The sequence below is a fragment of the Poeciliopsis prolifica genome, unplaced genomic scaffold, assembly GCF_027474105.1.
Source record: "Poeciliopsis prolifica strain line A6 unplaced genomic scaffold, Auburn_PproV2 SCAFFOLD021, whole genome shotgun sequence".
Classification (NCBI taxonomy): Eukaryota; Metazoa; Chordata; class Actinopteri; order Cyprinodontiformes; family Poeciliidae; genus Poeciliopsis; species Poeciliopsis prolifica.
The window spans coordinates 6,639,878-6,667,571 of NW_026562396.1; the positions used below are offsets into that span (position 1 = coordinate 6,639,878).

At 42.0% G+C, this 27,694-nt stretch overlaps 1 protein-coding gene across 3 annotated transcripts; it reads left to right on the forward strand.

Moving 5' to 3' along the window:
- Positions 1-647: 647 nt before the first annotated feature.
- Positions 648-26,782, forward strand: gramd2aa (GRAM domain containing 2Aa). Of its 3 annotated transcripts, none has more exons than XM_055044897.1 (12): positions 648-916; positions 10,366-10,470; positions 16,662-16,719; positions 18,386-18,713; positions 20,612-20,715; positions 21,218-21,316; positions 21,577-21,648; positions 21,797-21,853; positions 22,764-22,941; positions 24,095-24,188; positions 25,126-25,230; positions 25,953-26,782. In XM_055044897.1, the coding sequence occupies exons 1-12, from the start codon at positions 777-779 to the stop codon at positions 25,954-25,956; spliced, it is 1,344 nt and encodes a 447-aa protein (XP_054900872.1). In that variant the 5' UTR covers positions 648-776; the 3' UTR covers positions 25,957-26,782. The 3 variants fall into 3 exon arrangements, with proteins under 3 accessions (XP_054900872.1, XP_054900874.1, XP_054900873.1); XM_055044899.1 differs by having other exon boundaries at positions 651-916; positions 18,641-18,713; XM_055044898.1 differs by lacking the exon at positions 648-916 and adding an exon at positions 3,433-3,669.
- The last annotated feature ends 912 nt before the right edge of the window (positions 26,783-27,694 follow it).

Below are 27,694 nucleotides of genomic sequence, written 5' to 3' on the forward strand. Positions count from 1 at the left end.
CTCCACCATTTCTTCAGCTCTTGCTTCCATGGAGTCATTCCTTGTGTCAAGTTGCTTCTTGAGCAGTGGTTTTTCTGGACTCTGGAGTTTGTGAGGAAGCAGCCAGGAGGATCGTCAGAAACACCTGGACGACGACGGCCTGTCTGCAAAAGTCATGGAAGGAGAATACAGTCAGTGATTTAAACAAAAGTTTTCTTCAGTAAATCATTTTGAAATGAAACGGTTATGTTTTTGAGTGTCTTTTTTTACTATTTTTGCATTGGGAAAAAAACAGAAAACCTGTCAAGTTTAACAATCCCCTCCCCCTGCTCCTTCATTTTCAACATGTCTCATGTCCGTTGTGACCCAGCTGTCTCCAGCTCCTTCTCTATCCCGGCCCCAGCTGGGTCTGATGTGGCGTTCACTGGCATGAGGCAGCTTGGGGTATTTTTAACTGCCCCCAATGCCCCTGATGTGACTCGGCTCCGTGCATTAGTATAATGCAACATCGGTGACGGGGAGTGATTACGCCAGGGATGATTTTGTTGAGTGTAAATGTGGGGGGGAATCTGATTATCCTCCCCGCTCTGGGCTCGGCAGAAGGGAGGGAATAAAAGGAGGAGGAGGAAGAGGAGGAGGAGGGCCTAAAGATACCAATGTGCTGAGCCAATGGCTTTTCCATTGAGCAGCTGGCTGGCATCAGGACAGGACAGGCCGCTCACAGGAAGGATACCTGGAGGACACCGGCGCCCGCCAGCTGCTCGTCGGACACCGAGGGCGACTTCCAAGAGGTGTTCATGGGATGCACTATCTATGCGGCCAGCCCTAAGGCTCTGCCTGCCGACGAGGCCCAGGGCCAGGACAGATACTACCAGCTCCCCCACTACAGCCATCCTTATGGTAACTGCAGTCAGAGGATAGCAGCCTGCAGAGCCAGGTCAGTGAACGCAACACAGGAAGTCCACATCGGGCGTAAAACTGAACCACGGAGCACACTGCTGGTGCTCACTATGGCATAGATTTGTTTGTTTGGGGGGGGGGTTTCAAGTAAATTAGATAGAAATCTTTTTAAATTGGTGTAAAGTTAGTGATGGAAATACAGCTCTAAAAGCAGGATGTTTCTGCATTTCCTTTGTTTTTCCTGAGAGTCATGACTGAGAAGCTCTAGAGATAGAAAACGGCGAGATATGAATGGATTAAAATCACTGAAACAGAGGAACGCACTGAGAGGACGTCAGTCTGTCACGTGTGTGTGTGTTTGTGCGCGTGTGTGTGTGCATGTGTGTGTGTCACAGTTTGACTATTTCCTCACATGATTTCTGTTACCCCTGCAGTTCAAACATCAGTAGAAAGTGAAAACTAATTGCACATCTCAAGACTACAAAGAATTTTTATTATTATTTTGATCTATTTTTGTCCAGGGCATTTTATTATTAACCCTTTGTTATAACATCAACAGAGCTGGTTTTATGCTAAACCCTTAGGAATATTGCTACTGGGATGTACGAGTAGAAGTGGAGGCATCTGGCGGGAAAACGTCGTTCCCTCCAGATGCCTCCCTGCTTTTAGCTGAAAACTCGAGGCTCTTTCCATGTTATTCATAAAACCAGGCTGTGCAACAGTTTTCAGTTCGTGTGCAACACGGCTGCTCAATGCGCTACAGGTTTCTTTCGCAAAGTCACGCGTCTGTTAACACTTGCACAACGCGCCATGTCACTGCCTTGTGGAAGTGACTACGACAAAAAGACATAATTATCATGGCAGCATTTTGTTGCTCGAGCGTCGGCTTTGTTGAGCTTTAACTAGGCCCTCACAGAGGTGCCGGCATGGAGTCAAAAGATTCCTGTGGTTTGCGCCGCAGTGCTGTGAGGAGGGAAATGATTCATCTCCTTCCAGGCTGCAGGGGATCAGATACAAAATGACCAGCTTTTGAATGTTGTCAGAATAATCAAAAGTGTATCTATTCCCCCATGAAATTCCAATGATTCATTACTGTACCAAAACATTAGATTGAGTTATTCATGCTGTGACTGTGCCACTTCTTTAGTTTGGGTTAATCCAAAAGCCAGGGGTCAGCGACCTTTGGGAGCCTGAGAAATTTTGACTCGTGGTCCAGCTGAGCGAAATGTTAGAGCCACAAAAAGCAAAATAGCTTTTGTTTCAGTAAAACATACCAACAAAAAAAAAAATAAAATTTTTTTTACACCATTCGTGGCTATATTTAGAAATTTATGCCTATTTTGCATGATAGGCTAATGCCATGATTCCTAATATAATTACCTTTATATTTTAAAATGTTGCTCAGGTATTTAGCATATTTGGCCAAAAGTTATTGGGATTCTCATTCCAAGCTGTGGCTTCAATGCTAATTCAAAGCGTACAGGTACAGAAGGGGGCTGATGATTGGGTTTGGTTTAGTCTGCAAGCCCTGCGCTAATTGTGTTTACGGTCAACCTGTCTGTGTACTGCCTGCTCCAGCTTCACTGCACTGTAAATAGCAGCGTCCATCACGTCTCTGGGCTTCGTCTGATCCGCTTCTTTTGTCGATGGGAATCTGGGATTTTTAACGTGTTAATATGAAACGCGTCATCACTCCTGCATGAAGCGCCTTCCTTCCTCAGAAACTGCTCTCACGCCTTGAAGACTCCATGCACTCTGATTTTCAGAGAGGGTTCTTGTTGTTGTTTGCATATTTTCAACCGGATACAAGTTTTTTTTTTATTTATTTTTTAAAGATGCCATGCAGAACCTCATTGCTCAAAATATAGATTTGATTTTTTTTTTGTTATGTTTTTTTAAATAACCAACTACATATTCTCAGTGCTTCACTGACATGTCCTAATCTTCTGCAGTTAATGTGGAGTTAACTGCAGAAGTTAACTCCATGTTAACTTCTGCAGTGGAGTCTTGCGCAGGGAGTGCGATGCATGAGAATAAAATAAAACAAAACAAAGTTCTTCTTTTTCTGAATCGTGACTCCATTGGCGCTCGCTGTCAGGTCCACAAGTTTAGAAGTGTGACTTCAATCAGTGTTTTTATGTCTGACAGCCCTCAATAAGAACACTCAGAAACCTTCTTATGGGCATTAAATCATCTTGATATGGACATGCACACAGCAGAGGGGATCTTTTTGAAATATCTACATTTTTCAGGTGATTTCTTGGCTTTCTTAGCAGTTCTTTACTCATGACTTCATGCATAGCAATGGTATGAATGAAGTAATATATCTGCTGAGATAATCCTGCTTATTACTTACTTCACTCACTGTAGATAATATGAGATTACAGATGTGCTTTTTTTAAGTAACCATGGGTGCAAATATGAACACTCTGTGTATAAAAATAATAATAAATAAAAGTTTTTTTTCACTTAGCACTTCAGCTACAGATGCTAGCCCTGACTGTGGAGGTTGGCTGTTGAGGCGGTGGGTATAAAACAGCCTGTGTTTAATCCCCAGCCCACACTGCGCTGATAGGTAAGCTCGGCCCACATCCACAGACGGACTCGCTTCTGAGCGCGACGCAGCTCGACGAGGCTCCTCGTCCACGACTTGTAGGTCTTTATTTTGCGGTTCGGGAGGATAAAACTCGTTGAATGACGTCTGGAAATGCGACCGAGACCTGAAGGACCGAGCGGGGCGTCGCGGCGGCCACACAGCGGGAAGAGTCGCGGTACCTAAAGAGCTAACAGGTAGGAGAGGGTTTTTTTTTTATCGAGTCAAGCTAGTGCGAAGGCCGCACGAACTTCCGGTGAGGATTTCAAAATAATAAAAAAATTTTTTTTTTCTGAATTTATGGGTTGGTGTAGCAAAAAATAAAAATTAAAAAATGCATAAATATTTTTCTTTGGACTGCGCGTTACTTAATCACTATCGGAATATTATATCCCTATATGCTTGCCTGTAGCATGTGTTCGTTAAGTTAGCATCTATGTTTTATTTTGAAGGAAAACGCTTTTTTTTGTTCCGGTTTTAATGCAATTTTGCCAAACTGCAACGATTCTGATATTAAATAAACGCAAGACTCGTTCTGGAAAAAACCGCCATAGAAAATGTAAATAAAGTAAAAATTTTTTTTTTTTTTTAAGTTCAGAAATAAAATACAAAACTTAACAAAACTATTGAGATTTGTTTTGAAATTTTTAAAAAGATATACATACACACACACACACATACACACAAATATATATATATATATATATATATATATATATATTATATATATATATATATATATATATATATATATATATATATATATATATATATATATTATTAAGAGAGAAATGCTTATGACATTTAAATGAAACTAATATTTCACTTTCTGTCTTGGGAGCTTATACTTCACAGCATAACACCTTATTGAGCAAAAAGATGTTTCTGTTTTCCCCCAAACTGTTATTTCTGTAACTTCTGTTTATCCTTAAATCCCAGCGAGCTATAAACAGTACTTATTGTGCTCCCCTTAATCTTCAGAAAGGTTAGCACTTGGAGCTTTGTGCAGACTTCAACACACCTCTCCCATCAAAGGCTGTTTTGAGGCACTTGCACAATGGGGAGGTTATTTCAGGAGGCCTCAAGCAGTGCAGATGTCAGAGTCCAAAGGCTGGACCTCTTTTGCACTTTGCTTGGCTTTCTTCCCGTAAAGCACAGCAAGAACAAATAAAGACAATGCGTTGCGGTAAGAAAATACATTGATATACAGGAGGCACGAGCGGAGAGGGGGAAGAAAACAACAAAAGAGAATAATGAGAGTTGCAAAAGTGGCAGATATTCATTTCCTGCTTTGCATTTATTTTGGTTTTGTTTGTTTTGTGATCACGCCGTTGTTTGTCTACGTTCGAGAAACCCACCGCAAGCTCATCATAATAAACATTTCCCCCCCTGCACTGCCAGTAATAACAATCACCTGTCATGCTGCCGTTTGTGATATCGCACGTCGTCTGACAGGAAAGGTCGGCTGCTCTGGCGGAGCTGCAATTTGTTTCTATGCAAATACGTCGGATTAAACTGCAGGAAAACGACAGGATGGCACTGTAAACAGATAGTGTCAGTTACTGCTGGTGTGGACATAGGCTGATGACACAACACCTGTAACTGATTATAATCAAGGCCAGACTGTTTGTTTGTTTGGGTTTTTTTGAAAGTGTCCTCAATGTTTGACGGTGGAGCCTTCGGTTGTTTTGCATAAAACAACAACAACCTGGTTGCTGAAGGATTGCAGGGAAACAGGGGCAGAAAGTGTGCTTCAACCCTCTCACTGACTAACAGCCTCTAACAAGATTACAGCTTATTGGATTGGAGGACGTCTTGTGACAACGCAAAATGATTCTCCCAAGACTCAAAGAAGGACACAGACAGACAGATCATAGAGACCCGGGTCGTGTCCGGGCTTTGGCCGGTCCGTGAATATTCTCTGATAAAAAAGCCGGCATGGCGGTGCAGCTCTGCCTGTCCCGGTGAACCTCCACCAGCCTCAAGTCATTGGCGATCGATAACAGATTTGCTGTCAGTGTCGACACGTCTTCCCATCAGCTTTGACAAGTCTCCTCTCGCCACCCGTCCGTAAAAGCTGGAGGCGTGGAGGGAAAGACACAATCGCTCAGCCTGTCAATTTAGACGTTGACGGTTGCAGTTGATTGGCTCTCAAGGATCGTCGGATGGCGTCAGAGTGAAAGAGGCCTAGTCAAATTTAAGCACTTTTAAAACCGTACATCCTTCTCCTCCAGCAGCTATTCACTACTTTGTTTTGGTCGAGTGCAGGAAATCAATAGCGTATACATTTAAGTTTATTGGTCTAATTTGATGCTGCTTGAAAACTTTTGCGTGTTGCTGCTATTTATGTGTTTATTAGTTATTGTTTCGTGGGTTAGTGCATCCCGTGTTTAAGAAGCTCCTTTGAGAATATCAGCAAAGGTTGCCTTCGCAGTGGTTCATTTCTCAAGCCTTCGGTTTTTCTCACCTCGAGACGCATTTGCAAGAATCCCTCGGAGGGAACTTGCTTGAGCTCACTTCTGCCTTCATCTCGGCATTAAACATGCTCAGCGCTCTCTCGCTACAGATCTTCTTTAATTTGTCCTGCTCTTTTAATATGAGCTGGGGATGTTGCATGAGAAAAAGTTCCAAATAAATTGTTAGTTACTGATTACCATAAAGTTTGTTTGTGTTTTTAATCAAGCCAAGTCGTGTTTCCCCCAGATAAATGTTGATTTAAATGTCTCTGTGTCCTGAAAACTTGGCAACTGAAGTCACTGTGCAGGACTTTTTGTTTTGCTTAGTTGGTTCTTTTCAGGCCCAACACGTTGATTTATCGGTGCACTTGTCCAGTCTCTTAAATTTCAAACGCACACTGCAGGAAACACAGGCTGGAATACGGACTAGTCAAAGCCCAGAGAAAAACACCTTCAGACTTGTGAATCCACTTTAAAAGATAACACAAAAGTCTGACCTTCAGGTTTTGTCACATGAGCCTGAAACTTGTCGCCATTCCATTTCACATGTTCGGGGATCAACGGTTACATTTCGGTTTCTGCCGATGATTTCAAATAAAAACAACATGCGACGTTCATGTTGACAGTTAGTCGGCCATTCGGCTGCTTTGGTTTGACCAAACACGTTGGTCCTCATCACAGAAAAAGTGGGATAATTGTTCCCCACATTACGTGTTGCTGCAATTTTCCAGTCTTCCCAGATCCTCAATGGTAAAATTTGCAATAAACTCCGTAACTATCTTTGTTTTTTTCTGCGTTAGTTCAGCTCGTTTGGTGTGTTTTTGGTGTTTGGCGGCAGATGAGATCAGCTGCTTCGCTTCCACCTCCAGGTGAAATATGTTTGCCGTGTTTCAGAACATTCCCTCTTAGTGCTATGCAGTCGGTCACATTTCCCTTTGGTGCAGAACTCGTTGGGAGCGGTTCACGTTTTCCAGCTGCCACGGTGAGACGATATAGTTTTGACGTTTTCCAACTCCGAGGCACTGCGCCATTACTACATGTTGATTCGTAGAAAACCTGATTTTATCCCCCACCGCCACCCTCAACACCTCCGTGCCCCAGCTTATTGCCCCAATGCAAGTTCTTGTTTAAGTCCGACCAAGACCAATACAGTTTAGCATTAAAAAGCATCACATTTGTGTGGTAAAGACTTGATATCAGGACACCTTTTTACCAAACAGCATGTTTTATGTCCCCATTTTCCCCTCAGGTTAATCCCTGAATCCTTTAAACTTAGATTGAAAGTGGAAAGGCCTTGCAGGTCCCAACCTTATCTATTACAAAAAGCTTTTTTTTTTTTTCTTAATGTCCCATTTAATCCTCCGCGATCCCACATAAGCAGTCAGCTCTACCTCCGAGCATCAGAAAGCCATTGTTGTTTGAACAGGTCAGCGGCTGACGTAAAGCTTCTGGCCAATTAGAGTTAATACGCTGGAAACTCCATGCAGGTCGCCTGTTTCCATCAGCACCCGTAATTACACAGGAGCAGGTGGTAGCGACTTCCCCGCAGCCCCCAGAGGACGGCACAGAGGCCTGGTGTTTGCATCCGTGTTAGAAAGGCAGAAAAAAACAGGGATGTGGAGGAAATAATGGGCTTTGAAAAACCACAGCGATAACCCTTAAAAACGTCAACATGCAGGCAGGAAATTTAATGGAGAGCATCCGCACACTTTCTGATGTGTCAACTGATTGCAGTGGTTCTATGAATGAAATTCTGATTGATCCGGTTGATAAGTTTAAGTTTGGACGTTTTGATGTCGTCATAGTCAGAGAAATGAGGATCACCTGAGTGGAACTAGTGTGTACATCGGCTGCTTGAAGAGCCAGTCAAAAAAACGGTTTTCAGCACGTTGGACGTCACGCGCAGTTTGGTTAAATCCGTAATTAGCAGGTTAGAGGAGCATAGTCCTTATCTAAATCTGCCAGGATCTCCCGAGTGATTTGGCAAGAAGAGGACAGGAGAGGAAGCGTGTCGAAGACGCCTGCAGCCTCGGGGGAAGGAGCTCAACGCTGCAGGGAGTTTGCCGGCCGGGCCCTTCAGTGGTCAGAGTTTATGGTAGAGAGGCAATAGGAAGCTTAGATTTGATCTGAATTGCCTGGAGTTTATCTAAAGACATGCGGGAGACTCCGAGAGGAGCGTTCTGTGGTCTGACAATGAGACGAAATGATTTTCCAAAATGAAATGCCACATTTTGGAAAATCACCAGAAACACATTTCAATCAGTTAGCGAAGGAAATAAATCAGTTTTAAGAGTTTTGTGGTAACTTCATTGGCATAATAGCCATGTTTTTTTGGTTTGTTCATAAAAGTCGCAGTATGGTTGTCAGCTTGTTATATAATTATATACAGACGACAGGTTTCTCCTATGATGACGTTTTCAGGGTAGCTAGCAGTTCTCTACAAGTATGAAATTTATTTCAGGTAAACACGTCACATCACAGATATAATGTATTTCACTAGGTTGGGGTTTATATCATGGTTCAACACAAAGTACTGCTTAGCTGTGAAAGTCAAAGCAAAACATCCATGTCTGTGCGTTTTTTGACAAACAAAGATCTAAAAAGTGTGGCATGCATTTGCATCCAACCCCCTGAACTTCTTGAACATGTAAAGATGAAATCTTTGTCTATTGCTCTTAATATCTCAATGCCTTTCAGACTGGATGCAGAGAAACGGTGAACATCAAATTCAGACCGTTACCATCATTTCTCAATTGGGCTCAGGGCTAAGCTTGGACTAGGCCACTGTCACACGCCAACACACCTCGATCTAAACCATTTCATTTTTTTTTTTTATTATTGCTTATTTCTCCAACATCTAGCCTCTGTTTGCCAACGAGCAGCTGGTTCTCCCACATGAGCTACGAATCTCTGCAGCTCCTCTAAAGTTTCTGACAGCCTCTCGGCTGCATCTGTGATAAAAGCTTCGAGTTTTTACTAGCTTTTTAATTATAAGTTATACGTTTAAAGACAGCTCTGTGTGATGTTTCTAAACCAGAAAGGTATTGTTTTATAAGCTAACTCTGATTCAAACTTTGACAATTATATTCCTGGAAAGAAAAAAAAAGTGATACTGAACCAATATTAGCACCATTTAATCAAAATATGCTGATATTTTGATTAAATTTTACATGTCTGCTCAATTTCCTATATAGATTTTGGGAGTTTACTTTATTGGAAGTACATATGCACACCACACTTTTCAGAAGTTTATTTTTATAAATAATAATAATAATAAATAATAATAATAATAAAGGTACTTCATAAGCACACATTGCATTGTGTTGGAGTATCACATGTCACACAATCGTGTTAATAAAATAACCTGAGGTTTCTGGTTTTACTGTGAAAATTGTGGGAAAAGTTTACATATCTAAATTGTTGCTAGGAACCATCGTCCAAGGTAAGTGGAAAATATTTGGCTAAAAGAGACGACCTCAAACTAAAGTGCTTTAACATGTAAATCTTCACTGTCGCGTTGAACTGTTGAATATCAAGTTTCTGATGTTCTGGCCTTGGAGCCAGAACGGTTCTGTTGAAGTGCGGCGGCCAGGTGGGAGCGCCAGCAGGTGTCCACTTGGGAACGCCGGCCGTGGAAAGTCCTCGACGGCCTCGCTGCGGAGGGCGGCGCGGGGACAAAACCGGCTCCTGGCGTCTGATTTGTGTTCAAATCAGCGTCAATGAGGCCTTGAACTGACCTGAGCAACAAAATCCATCACACCGAACACAAAGATGGAAAAACAACCCAGCTTTATTTCAAACTCCCCTCCTTTTAGCTTTAGTTGATTATTAGCAACCGACTCATAGGTCACTTTAAAATTATTTTAAATAAAAATTTAAAAACACATGCATTGGAGATTTTTCTTGTGTTACCATTATTTTCTCCTGATTTTGTAACATGCTGAGCTTGCACTTGGAGACGTCTAAAGTGTGTGTTTTTCAGTCGGGAGGGGTTTGGGGGGGCATCAGGTCAGCCATCTGCACAGTCTCTAACTAAGGTGCTCTACTTTTTCTGCATGAGACATCTGGGCGCGAGTACACACTGACCTATTTACCAAAAGCACCAGAACACAATTTTATTCTGCCAAGTAGGCATTTTTCTTCTTCTCTCCCGTTTTTTTTTTTTTTTATGTACTACAAACAAGCCAAATCCAACTGGAAACGTTGCATCACTGCGATAAGACAGTCGGCTTGTTTTGACCCAAAAACCGTCTCTCTATCTCTCTTTCTCTGTTTGAAGCCAAACATGGGGAATCGAGGGGGGGAGATGTGCCTGCTGTTAATGCTGAGTTGTGTGTGTGTGTGTGTGTGTGTGTGTGTGTGTGTGTGTGTGTGTGTGTGTGTGTGTGTGTGTGTGTGTGTGTGTGTGTGTGTGTGTGTGTGTGTGTGTGTGTCCAGGGCCAGGAGCATGACCGAGCAGCAGGAGCAGGGCGAAGTAACAGGCCTCATCTCCACACACGACCTGGACCCCTCCAAAGACGACGACACACACAGCCACTTCAGGCAAATGTCACACAGCTCTTTGCAACTTTCACTGCTTTGACATGTTTTAAAAATTTTTTTTATGTTTGTTGTTGTTTTGGGTTTTTTTTCCCTCTCTCTCCCTACGGCAACCATCTGCATCCTGTGGGATGACCGTGGGCTCCAACCCTGTGAGATTTATTTTCACAGCCTCGTTTTGTTCTGCATTTGATGTGAAACAATGGTCGAGCTCGCACACACATTCTCACACTGAGGATTTGCAGGGCGCTTGTTTGCGTTCCCCTTCGAGGCCCCGCAAACGACACTCTGTCTGTTTTGATAGCAACGAGTCATAATGACAGAGTTTTAATCTGTCGCGACGTTTTGCAACAGGCCAACAAACAAAATGTTTGTCTGTTACGTAAGGAGGATTGGAAGCGGGAGCAGATTAGCGTCGGGGAATCTGTTCTGGGACGAGGTTCGGCTCTGAAGCGCCGTGTGTCGGTAAACTCTGCGAATGAGAGGGAGTTTAACACTCCATGCACACGTCAGGTCCGATCTTGTAGGACTCAGTGAGCAGAGCGGGCCTCCTCTCAGTGCAAACATTTCTTCTTTGTTTTGGGTAGATGTTTGTGGCATTGCACAGAAACTGGTCTGATATGTTTTTTTTTTTTTTTTTTATGTACATGATACCGGGACAAACGTTCCCAGAGCTTACAGAATATTTTCTGAAATTTGCAGATTTCTTTTCAAAGTTTACATGGCAACAAACTGTGCACAAAAGCTCTTGTTAGGAACTTTTTGCCATTAATTACATGGAACTGATTGGGACTGGGTGGTATATTAAGAGGCGACTCGTCATCAGCTCCTCAGGCGCAGAACTGGAGAAATGGACAGTTTTTCTGTAACGTTAGCTTGTCTCTCTGCCGTTGGCACAGCCGCAGAACACCAGCAGTCTCAAGCTTGAACAGCAGTATCAGGCGTGAACACCTAGCACATGAGCATGATTGACAGCGCTAAGACCCTCCTCCTGGCTCTGATTGGTGGTTTCTGAGCGTTGTGTTTTAGCACCACTGAGAGAAACATTTTTATGAAAGTTACATATTGCAGTTACCTCCGTAACGTTCTCAAAACTAACTGTGTGACAAGGTCACTTGTAACCTAGGATTTTCCAGACTTATGGCATTACTTTCTATAATTTTCAGGGTGTTTTCTGTGGGTCACATTCTGGAGCTTTCGGGTTCATAAACTGGATGAGGTGGAGAAACTGAAAGTGTTGGTATCTATCTGCATTAAGAAACAACCTGTAAGGGTTGGAGCTTAACATGGCGACTGCACGTTTGTGCGAGACTGTTGTACTATTGTGTTTGTTTCTCTGTTTGACCGACGCGTTAAAGTCAAGTCAAAATGAGTGATTTAAATAATTATACGGCCACACTGTTTAAAACAAGTATCATGGAACCATCATTCATCTCTGTTCATAATTGGCGAGAACCTCATAATGTGTCCGGACTCCTCAACGTGTGCTGGAGGTTCTAGAAGGTTCTGACCGGTTCGCCACAAAACACAGATCCTTAAAGTCATGGATCCTGTAAAAACAAAAAAATAAAAAAAATAAAAAACCTGCGATTTCTGGAGAAGTAATCTTTCTAGTTCTGGGTCGCAGCTTGTAAGTCCCAGGAGACAGAAGATATGATTTAGGAACCACTACGGGTTTTTTTTAAAGCACATTTCATCCTTTGCGATGAACTCTGGCAGCGAGTTTCTGTCGATATTGACGCATTCCAGGCAGATGACCTGATTTGAAAGAACAGGGATTTCAGAAAGATTACACAGCAAATATTCCCACAAGCCGGCCTACAAAAGAAAAGATCATAACTCACAAAATAAATAAATAAACATTCACTTGCAATAGTTTTTTAATCTGAGTATATTCCAATGACCTGGATAAACTTGCAAAGCGCTGTCATAGAGCTGTGAGCAGTCAGGAACTCAAACCAAACTTTTCTTTTTAATAATCCCAGAGACTTTGGTTTAGGGGTTCACTTTCTAATTTTGGATTTAGTTTGGGATTCTTTCATACCGAAACTAGAGATGAGCATGCGTAATAGCGTGTTTTTAAAAAAATAAAATAAAAGTAACTACTAAGTAACAAACTTCAAAACTTTGAGTTTCAATCCAGACACTAAAGACACATCCTAAAGGCCCAGAGTTCAAGGTTTACAGCCAAATGATTTGTCTCACCCCCTCTCTCTCTCTCAGTCCTATTTTCTCCTGCACTGACTCAGACTCTGCCGCTGCCTCTCCGGCCACCAGTGGGAGGTGTTCACTTTCTAATTTTGGATTTAATTTGGGATTCTTAGAGCTTGTAATTAGCCTCACCATTCTGCCTCACAGCCAAGGGCGCAGTGATCCTTGGACGGAAGGCGCAGGCGTGTGCACGCAAACACACTTGCAGCACGCGACACGTCGCTCTGTTCCCCGGGGAACGACTGCTGAGTCGCGTTTCAGCTTCTATTTTCAAAACCTCCTGCTTTGCAGAAGAAGGCAAAAAAAACAAAACCCGACAGAGATTAAAGAGCTGTTGTGTGAGCCTGGTATCATATCTGAAGGATTATATCCACACTGTAAATTCACAATCCTCAAAGGAGGTTAAAAGACAAAAAACACTTTGTGGCGTTGGGTACTAGTTGACCTCTGAAGGCGTCCATGTCTGCATCGTGACCTCACCAGCTCGGCACCGTCGGCGTTCAGTCGGCCGCTGATGAGAAGCTGGATCCCGCCATAAAAAAGAAAGAGACAGATGGAGTGGAGAGAGCCGGTTGGCCCCCCGCGGGGCCGCCGGTTGGGTTTTCATAATCACTCTCTCCTCTCCACCTGGGAGTGCAGAGCCGCCTATTTATAGGAGGAAGCTGGGAAGAGCAACACACATGCGCCATTGTTTGAAGCACGGTCACAAGATGAAGAGATGTGTTTTCCAGGAAGGGGGATTTTTTTTTTTTCCATTCTTTTCCTGGGTCAAGCCATGTAAAATAATTAAATGTTGAGGAGGTTAAGGGAGGGGGTAGTTTTTAATTCCTTTCGTGACCCGACTAACTCCGATGTTGGTTTGGTTGATTACTTTAAGCCCGCGTTGGCGTCTGAACCGTCTGGTCCGAAGAGGCTCTGGCAGCATCTTAATCTAATGCAAAGTTCTGAGAAGTCCCATCGTCCTCTTTTTAGCAGTGACAAGTTCATTTAGTTATTTCCTGTGTGACACACAGTCACACGCAGTGAACTCTGGTGCAATTTGCAGAGGAACTTGTTCAAAACGTTGCTTTGGCCCGTCGCGGTTCTCCTGCGGTCGCGCAGCAGGCCAGCCGCAGCTTCGGCTCTCGCACAGACTCACATTTTGAATCTGCAGCGCTTCGGCATACAGAGGACTTCATGGGGGACGAGTGTGACTACGACTCGTCACCACTCCGCCACCGTGCTTGGCAGAAAACCGTTACGCTGATCACCAGTGCAAGAGATGTTGTTCTAGAAGTCGTGTGCTGCAAACCTAAAACATGGTGGAACATTCTTTGTAGAGAAGGGGTGTTTTTTCCTGCATGCCTGAACAAGACGTACTTCTTGAGTGTTTTTCTTATTCGTCTTTCAGCTCTTGGGTTTGTTTCTCTGAGTATTGCACAGTCTCATCTCTGTCATGCATATCTTAATGCACGTTGCATTTTGCTGCACGCTCTTTGAAAGCCCCCGCCCTCCTGGACCCAGCCGGAGTTTTCACCGTGACAGGGAGCTGCATGGAAAGAAACTTCAGAGCCAGAGAGGGTTGTCTCAGGTCAGAGGTCATCCTATCCTGTTACAGAGCAGACTATCAGAGCAAGGACACTGACGGAGCTGCTGCAATGAGAGGACGACGAGGCTTTGCATAACGGCAGCTGGCACATCAGAAACACTGTTCGAGGTGGAGACAGATAGGCTGCTGTTTCATAAGGACATTTCATAAAGAATCGCAGATTTCAGAATAACGTGCATTTTCACAATTACTTAACATATACATCATAATTCAGAGCTAGCAAGGCTACCCAGGAACTTTCCTTTCTCCTCATAACTTTCTTACAATTTTTAGTTGTAATAAATAATACCAGTGTTAACACTGACCAGGACATCCATTCTTAATAGTAGCAAACAGTAACACTCATTACGTACAGGGTCGGCCCAGGGCTGTTTAGGGCCCCCACGCCACCAGGGGGCCACCAAGAGCGATAAACTAGCATGATAGAGAAAAATATAGATTTAAAATAACACTGAATCATGCAAACAAAATTCTATTACTATATTGTTTTTATAGATGTAATGATTCATCTCTTTGTTGATGGCTGCTGCCAGTGTTGGGGAAACAAGATGTTCAGTTTAGTGTTTATAAGCTGACATTGCTTTCAAATCATTCAAATAAAATGGCACAAGTGGCACACTTTAATGCCGCTCTGCCTTTTCAAATCCAAATGATTTTTTATGTGGTTGAAATCAATAGTCATAACAGTACTGGCATAATGTATAATAATTACAAATTATGCTGATTATACCAGGTATGTCACACGCATAGTGTAGTTTAGGAAGTGTAAATTATCAGGTGTGGACATGTCGGTAGTCATCCTAAGGAAAGAAAGAGTTGGTTTTATTTTTATTTTTTTATTTTGGCAAAAAGTGACTTTGGTCATTATTTTAGGAAGGAGACAACATGACATGTTGCTTTTAATCAGGTCTTGCGAGTTATGAGTTCAGCTCCAGCCCCTTCCTCTGCCACGTGTTGTCGTGCCCTTGGGCAAGGCACTTCACCCCAGCTGGCCCTGCGTATCAGTGTATGACTGTGTGCGTTTGTTTGCATGTGCAGCCGGATGGTTGTGAATGTAGCGAGAAAGTGCTTCGAGTGGCTGACATTTCTGAAAAGCTCTACCGAGGTTTCTGTCCGTTTCCCTTAAATAGAGCCTCAGAGTTTCAGCGTGTTCTCGCTCTACGGGTCAGTGGTTCCTGCTGTGCTGGTTCGCCTCTCATGGGGGCAGATCGCTTTTTTTTTATTTACAGTAAGCAAGATCGCTGTTTTAAAAGGTTAAAGATGGTTAGAGTGCTGGATGCTTCTTTCATTCTTTCTCTTTTTTAATTTCTCTCCTTCGTTTTTGTCATTTTTTAAATTCTCTTTCTGTCTTTGTTTCTACTTATTTTTCTCTCTTGTTCCTTCCTTCTTTCCTTCCTTCCTTTTTTCTTTCTATCTTTCTTTCCTTCCTTCCTTCCTCTTTGTTTCTTTCTACCTTTTCATAAAAGTTTGAGAAAAGCACACGTCTCAGTTAGGAGACCTGCTGCCAAACGTTTGACCCCAAAAATCTGAACTCATCAGATAAATGGTCATTTCAGGGGAGAGTTTTTACATTTTGTGTGAACGCTGTTTCCAGTCCAGACGTGGCCAGGTGTAAAACCGTCAAACCCAGCAACCGGCTGCTGATACGATGCGTTTTCACTGAGGAGTGACTTTCACTTTCAGCTTCCCAGTGGAACCAGCAGCAGCTTGACTGACTCTGTCGCAGCGCCTGCTGGGCCGCAGCGTTATCAGCGCCTCCTCCCGCGGCGGCGCTTTCATATCAGCGCCACGTTACACACCCTGAGCTCGCCGTCAGTCACCCGACACTTTCAGTGAGATACCGGCTGATAGAGCAAGTGTGCTTCTTTCTCTCTCTCCCTCTATCTCAACGCGTCCCCACATTCAGGTGCCGCCTCCCCCTGAACACCTGAACGGAGCAGTTCAGTGACACTTTCCCTCGCAGGATTGATTGTGCCGGCTTGTTTATCTGCTGAGTTGTTGTTCCTGCAGCGGAAGCAGAATTTACGAGCATCATGCTGGGACATCTGCTCCTCCGGAGGCGAGTTTGAAGCGAAACTGTTGCTATTCAGAGAGCGGCACAGATAATCGCCTGACGTGGCCGCTGCTCACGCTCATGTCCAGCTAATGCCAACTCCGGCTCCAGACACAATGAACCTTCCTACATGTGATATTGCGACATGTACATGTTGAGTGTTTTTACCTCTTTTAGCTCAGATTTTCCGTTTGATTTGCAGGAATATCTTCAAAATCTGTTATTTTAGCTCACCTGTCCCACACACAGAATAAGAGTGAGTTTGGTTGACATATTATTATTATTATCATCATTATTATTTATTGTTTTCAGTTTGTTTGTTTGTTTTTTACTACACCACAGATTCCAGCTGATTGAAGACCTTTCCTATGAAGATGTGAAGAAATGCTACAGGGGATCGGTGAGTTTGTCCTGTTTCTCTACCAGTTTGGTTGGAACAAACATGTAGTAAAAATAGATAATAAAAGCGTAACAAAGCTTCAGTAGTGCCAGGCTGTGAAATGTGAACGTACTGCTCTTTTAAATATATAAAAAAAATCTTTCCAAATCCAGAGCACTGACCCTCCTCACAGGTTTTTTTTCTGTTATGTTGGATCACCAAAAGAAAAAAGAAAAAAAAGTGAAACTTCAGGTAAAAACAACCTTTTAAATGATTGTTTCATCCATTAAGATAAAAGCTTTCCACCATTACATGGTCCTGTGTGAATAAATAATTGTCCCTCATGCCAAATCATGAAATAACTGTGATGAGCCACAGTTTTTGGAAAGCTGTAAACGTTTTGACCAGCCTAACTCAGGCCTGATGATCACCTGACCTTCAAATGTAAGAAATAACTTCAACAGAACATCTTGTGTCGTGAAGTGAGCGAAATAGTCCCAAGAAGCAACACATCATCTGAACGAAAACAGTAGAAAAAGAAAGTAATTGAAGTCTGAATAGGGTTAAAAATCCATTTCTAACGCTTTGGGAATCCAGCACACTTCAGTGTGGGACGCATGTGTCAAACTCAAGGCCCGTGGGCCAAATCCGACCCACCATAGCTTTTTGTGGACCTTATGGACTCAAATCCAATTCATACACCATAAAGATGATGCTCACACTGTAAACTCCTCCAAGATGGCCGAACTAAAACGTTTCTGCAGAGAAGAGCGGCCATTAGCTGATCACTTTTCACGTTTTTCCAGGTCGGTTTGAGAAATCATTTGAAAACTGCAGAAAAGTTATTTTAGTCTCATTACTTAGTTTGATGATCTGAGACATTTTTTTTAAAAAAAAGCAAAAACAGAAGAAACCTGCAAGGAGGGACAAACGCTTTGGTGGTTTAATTCAATAGAAAAAAGATTACAAACTGCCTCTCTCCTCCTGCGTACTCTTTTTGACATTTAGCAAAACGACACACTTTGGAATCTAATCTTATTTCCACTCTGAATGAGTCAGCATACTCCTCCAGACCAGCGTTAACCGAGGGTTTCCCCCTCCACAGCATCCTAACCCTCTGCAAGCGGCGCTCGGAGGACAGGAGCTACCTCTTGCCGCGTGCTATAAATAGTGAAAAGGGAACCGGGAGCGATGCGGAACGACAGAGCGAAACAGTGATAGATGAGATGCAGAGCAGGAAAGTTGTAGCAGGGACTCTGAAGGCTGGAGGTGAGCTGTAGCAGTGAGGTGAAGGAGCGATCTGGTGATTTTCTTTTTAAGGGAGGAAGAAATGGGCGACTTGAGTGTTCTTGGCGATAGAGAAACTGACAGCAGCACTGAGAAGGGAGGGAAAGAAAGGAGCCGAAAGTACCTGTGTGTTTTCCAGCTGAAGGACAGAGTGAGTGTATGTGTGTGAAGGAAAGAGGAGTGGGAGGGAGCAGCAGCAGAGTCACTGAAGGTGTATTTGAGACAGAAAGAGGCAGCCTTGTAGTTGAAAAAGATCTCAGAGGCGACAAAATGAGGCGTAGCTGCTGCTAGTCTGTAGTGTAGGTGTGTGTGTTTGTTTTAGCTGCACTTAGAGCCAGATGCATGTCGAGTTGCCGGTAACCTCAGCCCAACACTGACCAGCGACGGTGGGGGGGAACAGTGTGTGTCTTGCAGCGGTTTGCTCCAGGCCTTGGATGTGCGAGAGTGTGTGTGTGAGTACGGTGCCAACGTGCTGAGCCTGGTGCAGAGCTCTCGTCCTCTGTGGGAGAGGGTGGTGTCTGTGCCGAGCGGAGCCGGAGGAGGAGGAGGCGGCGGTGGCGGCGGTGAAAGTGGAGGGGTCGGCGGGGCTGGCGCTGTGCGGGCAGGCCGGTCCGCCAAGGAGCTGCTCATGACTCTGCCCTGTCCCTCTGCACAGACTGTCAGCAAGTACAACTCGCAGTACCACAAACTGTTCCCATGCGTGCCCAAGGATGAGATCCTCATGAAAGGTACCGTCACCGTGTCTCAGCTTTTACTCTGTGCGCATGAACTGCTTATGGTGGGACAGCATGTACCCACGATGAGAAGATATCAGGACTGTGTGGGTGTGTGTGTGTGTATACGTGTGTGTGTGTGTGTGTGTTGTGGCAATGTTGTCAGCTGAAAAAAATTCAATTTGTCTCTAAAGTTTGAAAAACAAGGTAACTAAACATGAGGCTATTTTAGGTGAAGTTTTCCTGTAGCAATAAGCAATCAATCAGTGAATCAATTAGACGCACCATAAGTTAAAATAAGCTGATTATTCTGACTATAAATATTTCCTTGAAGGGCGATTTTGTGGCACATCTCGTTAAGTGTTTGTTTTGTTGCAAGTGTTTTTAATGTGTTTTGTTTTATTTTGGATGTTTCAAATATCCTGGAGCTCCAGTATTAAGACTTCTTTACTAAATTAATGTTAGTCTCTGGGAGTGAAAACTTTCATTCCTGTGACATCAACAATATATGATTTTAAAATGGTTTTCAACATTGTTATTTGTCAAAATCATTACTGGGGCAGAGATTTCCAACCTCTGATTTTCCGACGTGCTGTCACAAAAATATAAAATCTTGCCAAATATTTTTGTCTGCTTTCTAGTAAAAATATCCTTCTACACTTGAAATAAGACTAAACTAAAGTACAAGGAACTTTTCAGCAAGATATGGGAGCTTGTTTTTAGTTCCTGATAACACTAGAAAAATAAATTATTAGTGAAATAATCTTTAAAAGTATCCACGTTAAGGAATTATTTACTTAAAACAAGCTCTTATATGTTGCAGAAAAGTTACTTGTGAGTTAGTTTTGTCTTATTTCAAGGACACTAAGATATTTACACAAGAAACTAGACCAAAAACACTTTAGATTTTGTGCTTTTGCAGTGCAGAGTTTAGCTTTTGACAAAGTTTTCTGACTTAATTAAAATGTTAGCAGTATAGAGTAAAACAGATCAGGTTAGCTGTCATGGATTCAGCTTTCTTCTTTCTTTTTTTTTGAAGATAAAAGTGTTCACTGATCTGAGAAGAATGTGGATTTTTGGCTTCAGTTTAACTAACTGAACCAATCTGCGCTGCACGTCTGCCTGTTTGGAGCAAAAAGATTATTGTTGAGGGCTTTCTTTTTTCTTTTTTTTTAAGAGAAAAGACTGCGACCCTCTGAAGGTTAGCAGATTGACCTCTGTTTCTGCAGTTTTATGTTGGCGTGCTACTGCAGAACTTACCTATTTTAGGACTTTTTGTTTTTATACTGTAGGTACATTTCGACTTTCAAGTTTGGAAGGACTATATCATTTAAAGAGCTATCATAGGCTCTTTTTTAGCCCAATTTTCTTACTGTACATGATTTTAAAATACTGTAGCTTATAGTGTTTGATTTGACTGTTTTTGACTGTTAAAAAAATTGTTAAAAGTTTTTCAAAAAACGAATTTATTCTGCATAAATACATTTGTTGCAACTCCTTAATCCCTTTTTTAAAATTATTTCATAAGTTCCTGCATAAAAACATTTTTTTATACCTGGCTAACTTTCACGCCCCCAAGTGGAGAAACTCTGTATTGCATCAGTCATTTTTTAAATTGCATGAAACTATCTGGAAAGTTCAGCAAACGAAATCATTAGAAAACCATCCTCCAGGCTTTGGAGAATATTTTTTGTTTCATTCTGGAAATCCCAAACCAGTATATGATCCTAATTTGGCAGCACGTAAAGTATAAACCAAACCCCAGCATTCAGTAAACTTTTGCTTATTTTCTTTCCTGATCATTGCTTGAGGTTTTCCCTGTGTGATGTTAAATTACGGGGCGTTGTTGGATGCATGTTGTTTCTTTATCTGTCGTGCTCTGGTTAAGTAGTCTTTGCTTCTTCTTTTGTCAGTGTACTCCTGTGCTCTTCTTAGAGACATCCTCCTGCAGGGCCGCCTCTACATCTCCAGAAACTGGCTGTGTTTCTATGCCAACCTCTTCGGCAAGGACATCAAGGTAGGAGGCAGCTTAATAAACTCACAGTGACTGGGGGAAACTCGATCCGGGCCACTTTTAAAGTCACAGCCTGGCAAAGCTGATTGCACACCTTTACAAATGATTTCGCTGAAAGTCAGGGTTAGGAGCAAACTGGAAGCTCCTCTGTCTTTATTCTTCACGTTTTTAACCATTTGCTTTACTCTGCTCTGAAATGTTTCTCTTTGATGTTTGATGCCTTTCCGGCTCTTCCTTTATTTCCTTGAACCTCCAGAGGTTTCAGTGACAGTAAGCCACTGACTGAAGCCGCATTCCTCACATTCTGACTCAATAATGCAGGTTTTGTGTCCCTGCTGGTTTTTTGCAGGGCCCCATCTCTTTTGCTCTTTTATCACAGAGAGTGATAAAAGAGCAAAATATATATATATATATTTTTTAACTCTCCTGCTTTCTTGCTCTGGCGGCTTAGAGGTTGAATCCAAGGTTTGCGTTTTCCTGAAGAGTTCTTTGTCGTTCCGCCCAGGTGGCCATCCCTGTCGTTACTGTGCGACTTGTGAAGAAGCACAAGACGGCCGGCCTGGTGCCCAACGGCCTGGCCATCACAACGGACACCAACCAGAAGGTAGACGCTTCAGCCAGAGAGACAATAAGATGGGAGAGTGTGGATGTATTTTTTGGCTGAAAGGTTTGGGAGCTACTGTAAAAACCAACAAAGAAGAGGTGAAAGACTTCAGTTGAAATGACTTTAAATACACTAATTAGGGGAAACATTTTGTCCACTAGCAGGTGAAGTGAATAACGCTGATGGTCTTCTTGTCATGACATGACAGTGGGTGGAATGATGGTTAATAAAACTCCTGTTATTCTCCGGTTTCTCCTCAGTATGTTTTTGTCTCCCTGCTATCAAGAGACAGTGTGTATGATGTCCTCCGCAGGATCTGCACACACTTACAGGTCCGTGAACACACACACGCACACACACACACACACACACACACACACACACACACACACACACCAGGTGCACTTATTCATTAAGTTCATGCCCCATCCATGTGGCACAGTGTCAGATAAAGAGGCGTCTGTGTTTTTCCCCCTGCAGGTCAACGGAAAGAGTCTGAGCTTGAAGCAGCTCATGGAAGAGCCGACCTTATCGCTGGTGAGTGAAAGTCTATCGTGAAATGCCGCAAAATCTTCCAAATTCAGCCATCAAAAGGCGCCACCAATGAGTTTTATGAGCCGTGGATCGATCGGAAGCCGAGGGTCGACTTCGCTCAGGCGAGATCGATCGATCGTTCTGCCGCAGCTGCAGCCGTGCGGTGAATTATTCCCCGGGTCGGCTCGATGCCATCAGGAGCTTTCTGAGGTCACCTTGTGTTGCTGTGCTCTGTTGGCTTCCTGGTTTGTCCTTCTGGTTTCTCCAGAACAAAACTGAGCATATTCAATCGAAAAGGCTATTTTGATTTTTGTTTTTCAAACAGGTTTTCTAAAAAACATAGAAAACAAGTAACTAGTAGGACAAGAGAAAACATGTGCTTGCATAACTCAAAACAATAATGAGCTTATCACTACTTTTCTGTTTGAAAATGAGAAGGAAGACTTATTTAATCTACCTTTTATCTCAATTTGATAAAACGTATCACTTACCAACTCAGCAATTATCAGAAATCTTGTGGTGGCCATATATCCGACCTGAATTTACTATGCAAAAAATAATGCAAAAAAAAAAAAAAAAAACTGACTCAGAACAGGACAAGCAAATAATAGTAATAATAATAATAATGGGACATATGGCATCAGAATAATCGCCAACCTTTTGCCAATTTATGGAGATCACATAATATAGTTTAAATGATAAAACAAGCAAATGAAAGAAAAATCCTGATAACAGATTTGTGGCTCTTGGGAAACTTAATTGAAAGCAATGTTGCCAAAAATTTCTTTATGCTTTAAATAAGAAAATATGGAAATATTTAACAACCGAGTTATATTTTCACTTTCATATCTGGCTAAAAGCGTCAATGTTCATGATGAGTACTGGACGGCCTCGTCTTTCTGCTGTGCTGCAGGATGAGTTCCCGGCTCCGGATGAGTTCCCCGTGGTCGACGAGTTCCCGTCGGTGTTAAAATGGAGACGGAAACCTTCCGTGGTGTCCGTGTCCTCATCCCTTCCCGACCTGCTGGGTACCTCCACCAGCAGCCTGGGAGCAGCAGACACACCCTTCAAGACGGAGCCGCCACTGGAAGGTGACAGACACACACATCCACACACACACACACACATTTAGTCTCCGATGTTTTGTGCACATATTTAGTCGATGCTATTAAAAATTACGACACACAGAAAATATTTTCCAGAGGTGACACTACTTTTCTATAAGAAAAAGGTGGAGCCACAAAAACAAGAAACAAAGCAAAAACAAAAACTTAGCTCCCCCTTTGCTAAATTTGGACAGGAACCATCTTGGGACACAAAATAGGATTCCCATTTTTGTGTGAATGTGAGATCAAATGAATGATCTCTGCTCGGATTTTTTCTCTTACGCAATGAGATGAAGATTATATCACGTGGTGGCTTGTATTAAAAAGCTTTGTGCCCGTGCGGATTAAGTTGAGATTATCGCAACAAAACGTCTGCCATGAACTGTGTTCTGCCCCTCTGGAAAATTCTGGATGGATGAATGATTTGGTGCTCTGGGCAGCATGTTGAATATTTCCCAGACCTGCGCATGTTATTGACATCACCAGCAGGACAGACTTGACCTTCTGTTAATCTTGTTTCCTCAACAATTTCACTTCAGATCCAAAATGGCTGCAGAATAAGTACAAAACATCATGAAATGAAAAAGGCACTAATATTATCTTAGAAAATGCAACCAGTTTGGATAGAAATGTTTTGGTTGTAAACACCTGAAAGTTGCAGTGAAAATTAGATTTATTCATACTACTGAAACAGTTGAAGTATTTAAAAAAAAAAAACTCAGTCACAATCAAAACATCAGGGAGAATATGGAGGATGAGGCATGATGTCTACTTTAGTGAACACACCATTCTTTGCCATTTCCTCCCAGCACAAAGTCAAAAAATGTTAAAGATTAGTCCTTAGTCGCTACGCTACATTTATTTCACCTAAAGACTGGCACATCTTTTCTGGCTACATCTTTTTTTTTTTCCTGATGTTATTTTTCTTTTTAGTAAGATCTGCCTGCAGGTGTCCAGTTATTAGAAAACAAGAAAACAACTTTATAGCCAAGAAATAATGACAATTTTGCCACAAAACAAGAGTTTTTCCAACAGTCGCAGATTTTTAACCTTTTTTCTTCGACAGCTTTTATCCAGTGAGGACTTAATCGGAGCGCTAATGGTAATGGTGCGGTGTTATGATGTGTGTGTGTTTCAGAGAGAGGTCTGCAGACAGACAGAGGTCTTTTAACAGAGCCTGTGGCAGAGTTGGGTCAGATGGAGTACCAGCTGCTCAAGTTCTTCACCCTGCTGTGAGTGGATGAAGGGGCACACACCACCTTCACCTTCTCCAACAGCTGACTCCCAGCTCCCCACACACACACCTACACACACGCGCACACACTCTGGGCTTTAATTTGCTGATATAAATAGGAGGTGATTCAATCACAGGAGATCAGAGCTGCTGAAAAACTCTGTCCACAGAGAATTGCCCTCCGACGAAACGTTGTTCACCTCAGTGCCTCACATTGTGCTCCGTCTTCATCTATTTCTGCACGTCATTATTTGTTTTATGATGAAGCTTAACCTGCTGTGAGTGAAGAAATGGAGCTCCACCTTATTCACTCATAAAACACACACCCAAAGCACATATATCATATCATATCATATGCACAATAGTTGTAATCAGTACAGTTTTATGCAGCTGTTTTAGATTTAGATAAAACATAACAGTAAAGGTGTTATAGATTTATGGAGGATGAAGTCAAAATTGGGAAAAATCATCATCAGAAACAATTAAACAGCCCAACAAAAACATTTGGAAAGATGCAACAAAATAATTTAAAATCTATAATCTTAGATGTCTCAAATTAATCAATTGTTCATTATCAATCACAAATGTATTTTCGTTTTCTCAGATTGTTTCAATTTATTTCGTCTATTTTATCGCTCATTTTGTGAATTCCTGCTTCAGCCGTTAAAGCAATGAGTACAAATAAATCTAAAAGACTTTCTAAATTAAGAGAATGAAGAAAAAAAAGTGTAATTAATAAAAATAATTTTGAAGGACAGTAGAAAACATTCAGAACACAATAGATCCAATGTTTTAGCTTTCTTCTTTTCAACTTTTACAGAACCTGACAGGACAGCAAACACCGCCCCCCAGTGTTCATTCAGACACATTGCAGCTCTCTTCCTTTGTGTTTTGCAGAAGCATCTGAAAGTGTTTGTCTCTTCCTCTTCCATCAGAATAATCCTCCTCATCCTCTCGTCGTGCTACCTGGCCTTTCGTGTGTGCAGTCTGGAGCAGCAGCTCTCCTTCCTCAGTAACCCAAATCTGCCCCTCAGAGAGAGGTAACACACCTGCAGGCAGATCTTACTAAAAAAAAAAAAAAGACTGCCAATGAGCGATCTTCACACGCCATCAACGATAGCGGAGCTATTCTTTCACCTCATATCTGATTACTTTCTTTCTGAGCTTTTTTCTTTCTCATTAAAATTACTTCCTCCCCCCCATAATTTAAGACTTTTTTTTCTGTTCAAATTGCATCTTTACTCTCCTGATATTAAACAATATTCTTGTAATGAAACAAGAACCCAGTACTCTGTTGTACAACTTACAAGAGTGGGAACTGAAATGAAAGCCACTTTTGCGAGTCTTTCGTCATTTATTTATCAAAAAAAAAAAAAAAGAGAAAATGAAACTGATTAAAATCTGATTTTGGTGTTACTTCATTTTTAGTCCATATTAATCTATAAGGATACAATTATGTATACGGGGATAAAAAGTCTCCGTGCCATTTGGAGAGTTCCAGAAATTTGGAACAAACTTCCAGAAAACTGTAAAACAGCAGAAACCCTGACTTTCTTTAAATCTCAACTAAAAACACACCTGTTTAGAATTGTATTTGAAACATAACAATGTATTGTTTATTCTATGTCGCATGACTTAGAGTTTTTGTGTTTATGATATAAAGCACTTTGAAATGCCTTGCTGCTGAAATGGGCTATACAAATAAAGTTTGATTGCTTGATTGACAGGCTTCCACTAACAACACTGTCTTCTCTTGCTCCAGGTAACCTCTGCCCTCCATTTTTAAACCCTCTCTCTTCATGCTTGGAGCCAGTGATGCCCCACCCCGCCACCCCAGCACAGATCCAGGATCAGAACAAACCCTCCAAACCTCCCCCACTCGAATCGTCAAGGTTCTGGGATAACCACCCAACCCAAGATCACTTCCAGACTATGCAAACAGACTGTATATTTATTTCTACACAGAAAGTAGATTTTGTTATAGATTGATGGCTGCTGAATCCTCACTGCTCGGTTGTGCAGACGGATGGTAAAGAGTTGATGTCTGAGGATGAAATAATGACATGTGAGCAAGAGGAAAATGTTTGTATTTTTTGATGGCTGCCAGCGTGAGTTTATATCAAACCTATTTTTGACTAATTGAGCAAACTAGTTTAATTTTAGAGGGGAAGTTAAACCTAGCAATAACGTTGCACTTTTTCTTGTCAAGATGAAGTCCGAATCATTTCAGCCACGTGTCGCATAAAGTGTGTTTTGCTTCAGTAAAAGGTACTCGGTTGTCATCTTCAAAGGTCATGTGAGCACAGAGATTTCACTTGTTTCCAGTGAAACAGAGCAATAATAGCTTTAAAATAAAGAGTGGAGTGATTAGATGAAATTGTATGTTTTTTCATCACATTTACGAATATTTGTGTAAAAAAAAAGTAAAAAGTTGCTTGGATTATTTTACTCATTTCAAATGAAGATGTTACGTCTTGAGGACTCAGAGTGTTTGTATTATGATGTTTGTCTGAGGATATTTGATGGATTTTCTATGGATGATGATGTATTTGTGGACGCTTTTAAATTAAACCTGCAACTACGTTAAGATGACGCACACCTTGTAGCTTTCTGTGATGCTTTCCGACAAGAAGAGCGACAGTCTTTTGAAAGTTTCTTGTTTCAAAAGATTCTGAAAAATCACTGAAACTTTGTCCAATGTTGTAAATCAAGAGTAGAGAAATATGAACGTCAGGAAAAACATGCTCCGCTACAAGATGTCACTGATTTTTGGATTGTGCTATTTGTAATTTTTGCCTCATAGCAGACCTTAGCCTTTTGAAAATACATGTGGAAGATGTGATTTTCTAAAATGATACAGAAACTATTCTGAAGATTCTTCTTCAGCTTGCTGAGATTTATGGCAGATTATTTCACTTATAAGTGGCACCTTTTCATCAACATTAAGAAATTATTGACTTAAAACAAGCTCTTGTGTCCTGCTGGAAAGTTGTGGGATCGTTATCTTATTTCAAGTGTACTAAAATGTTTGCGCTAAAAACTTAACCAAAAATACAAATAATAAGATTTTGTTTTTTAAATGTAGCTTGTTTTTTTTCCTTATTCTTGAAGAAAACAGATGTGCTGTCATGGGACACTGTCCTGTGATTGCAGTATTCACTCATAGTTTTCTTTTTCTCACTCCTTAATGTATCCCAGTTTTCTTTGTAATTTAATTGGTCATGAATCAAAAGTTGTAGATACTAATCGTCAGCTCCTGCAAGATTTAGTTTATCAGTCTCGGCGGGACGCCGACTCCTTCAGGTCTCTCTAAGGAAGCTTCTGGGGAGCTCTGTGTTTTAGCCAAGGGGAGTTTTGGTGGGGTTGAGTTGAAGCAGATGGCCAGACGAGCTGCAGCCACCTCCATTCCTCCAGGGAGTCGTGTTGTCTGTGCTGGAATGCTGCTCCGCTGACCTGCGACCCCCTCGGCGTGAGCGAGGAGGCGGACTGTGACTTCATGGTAAC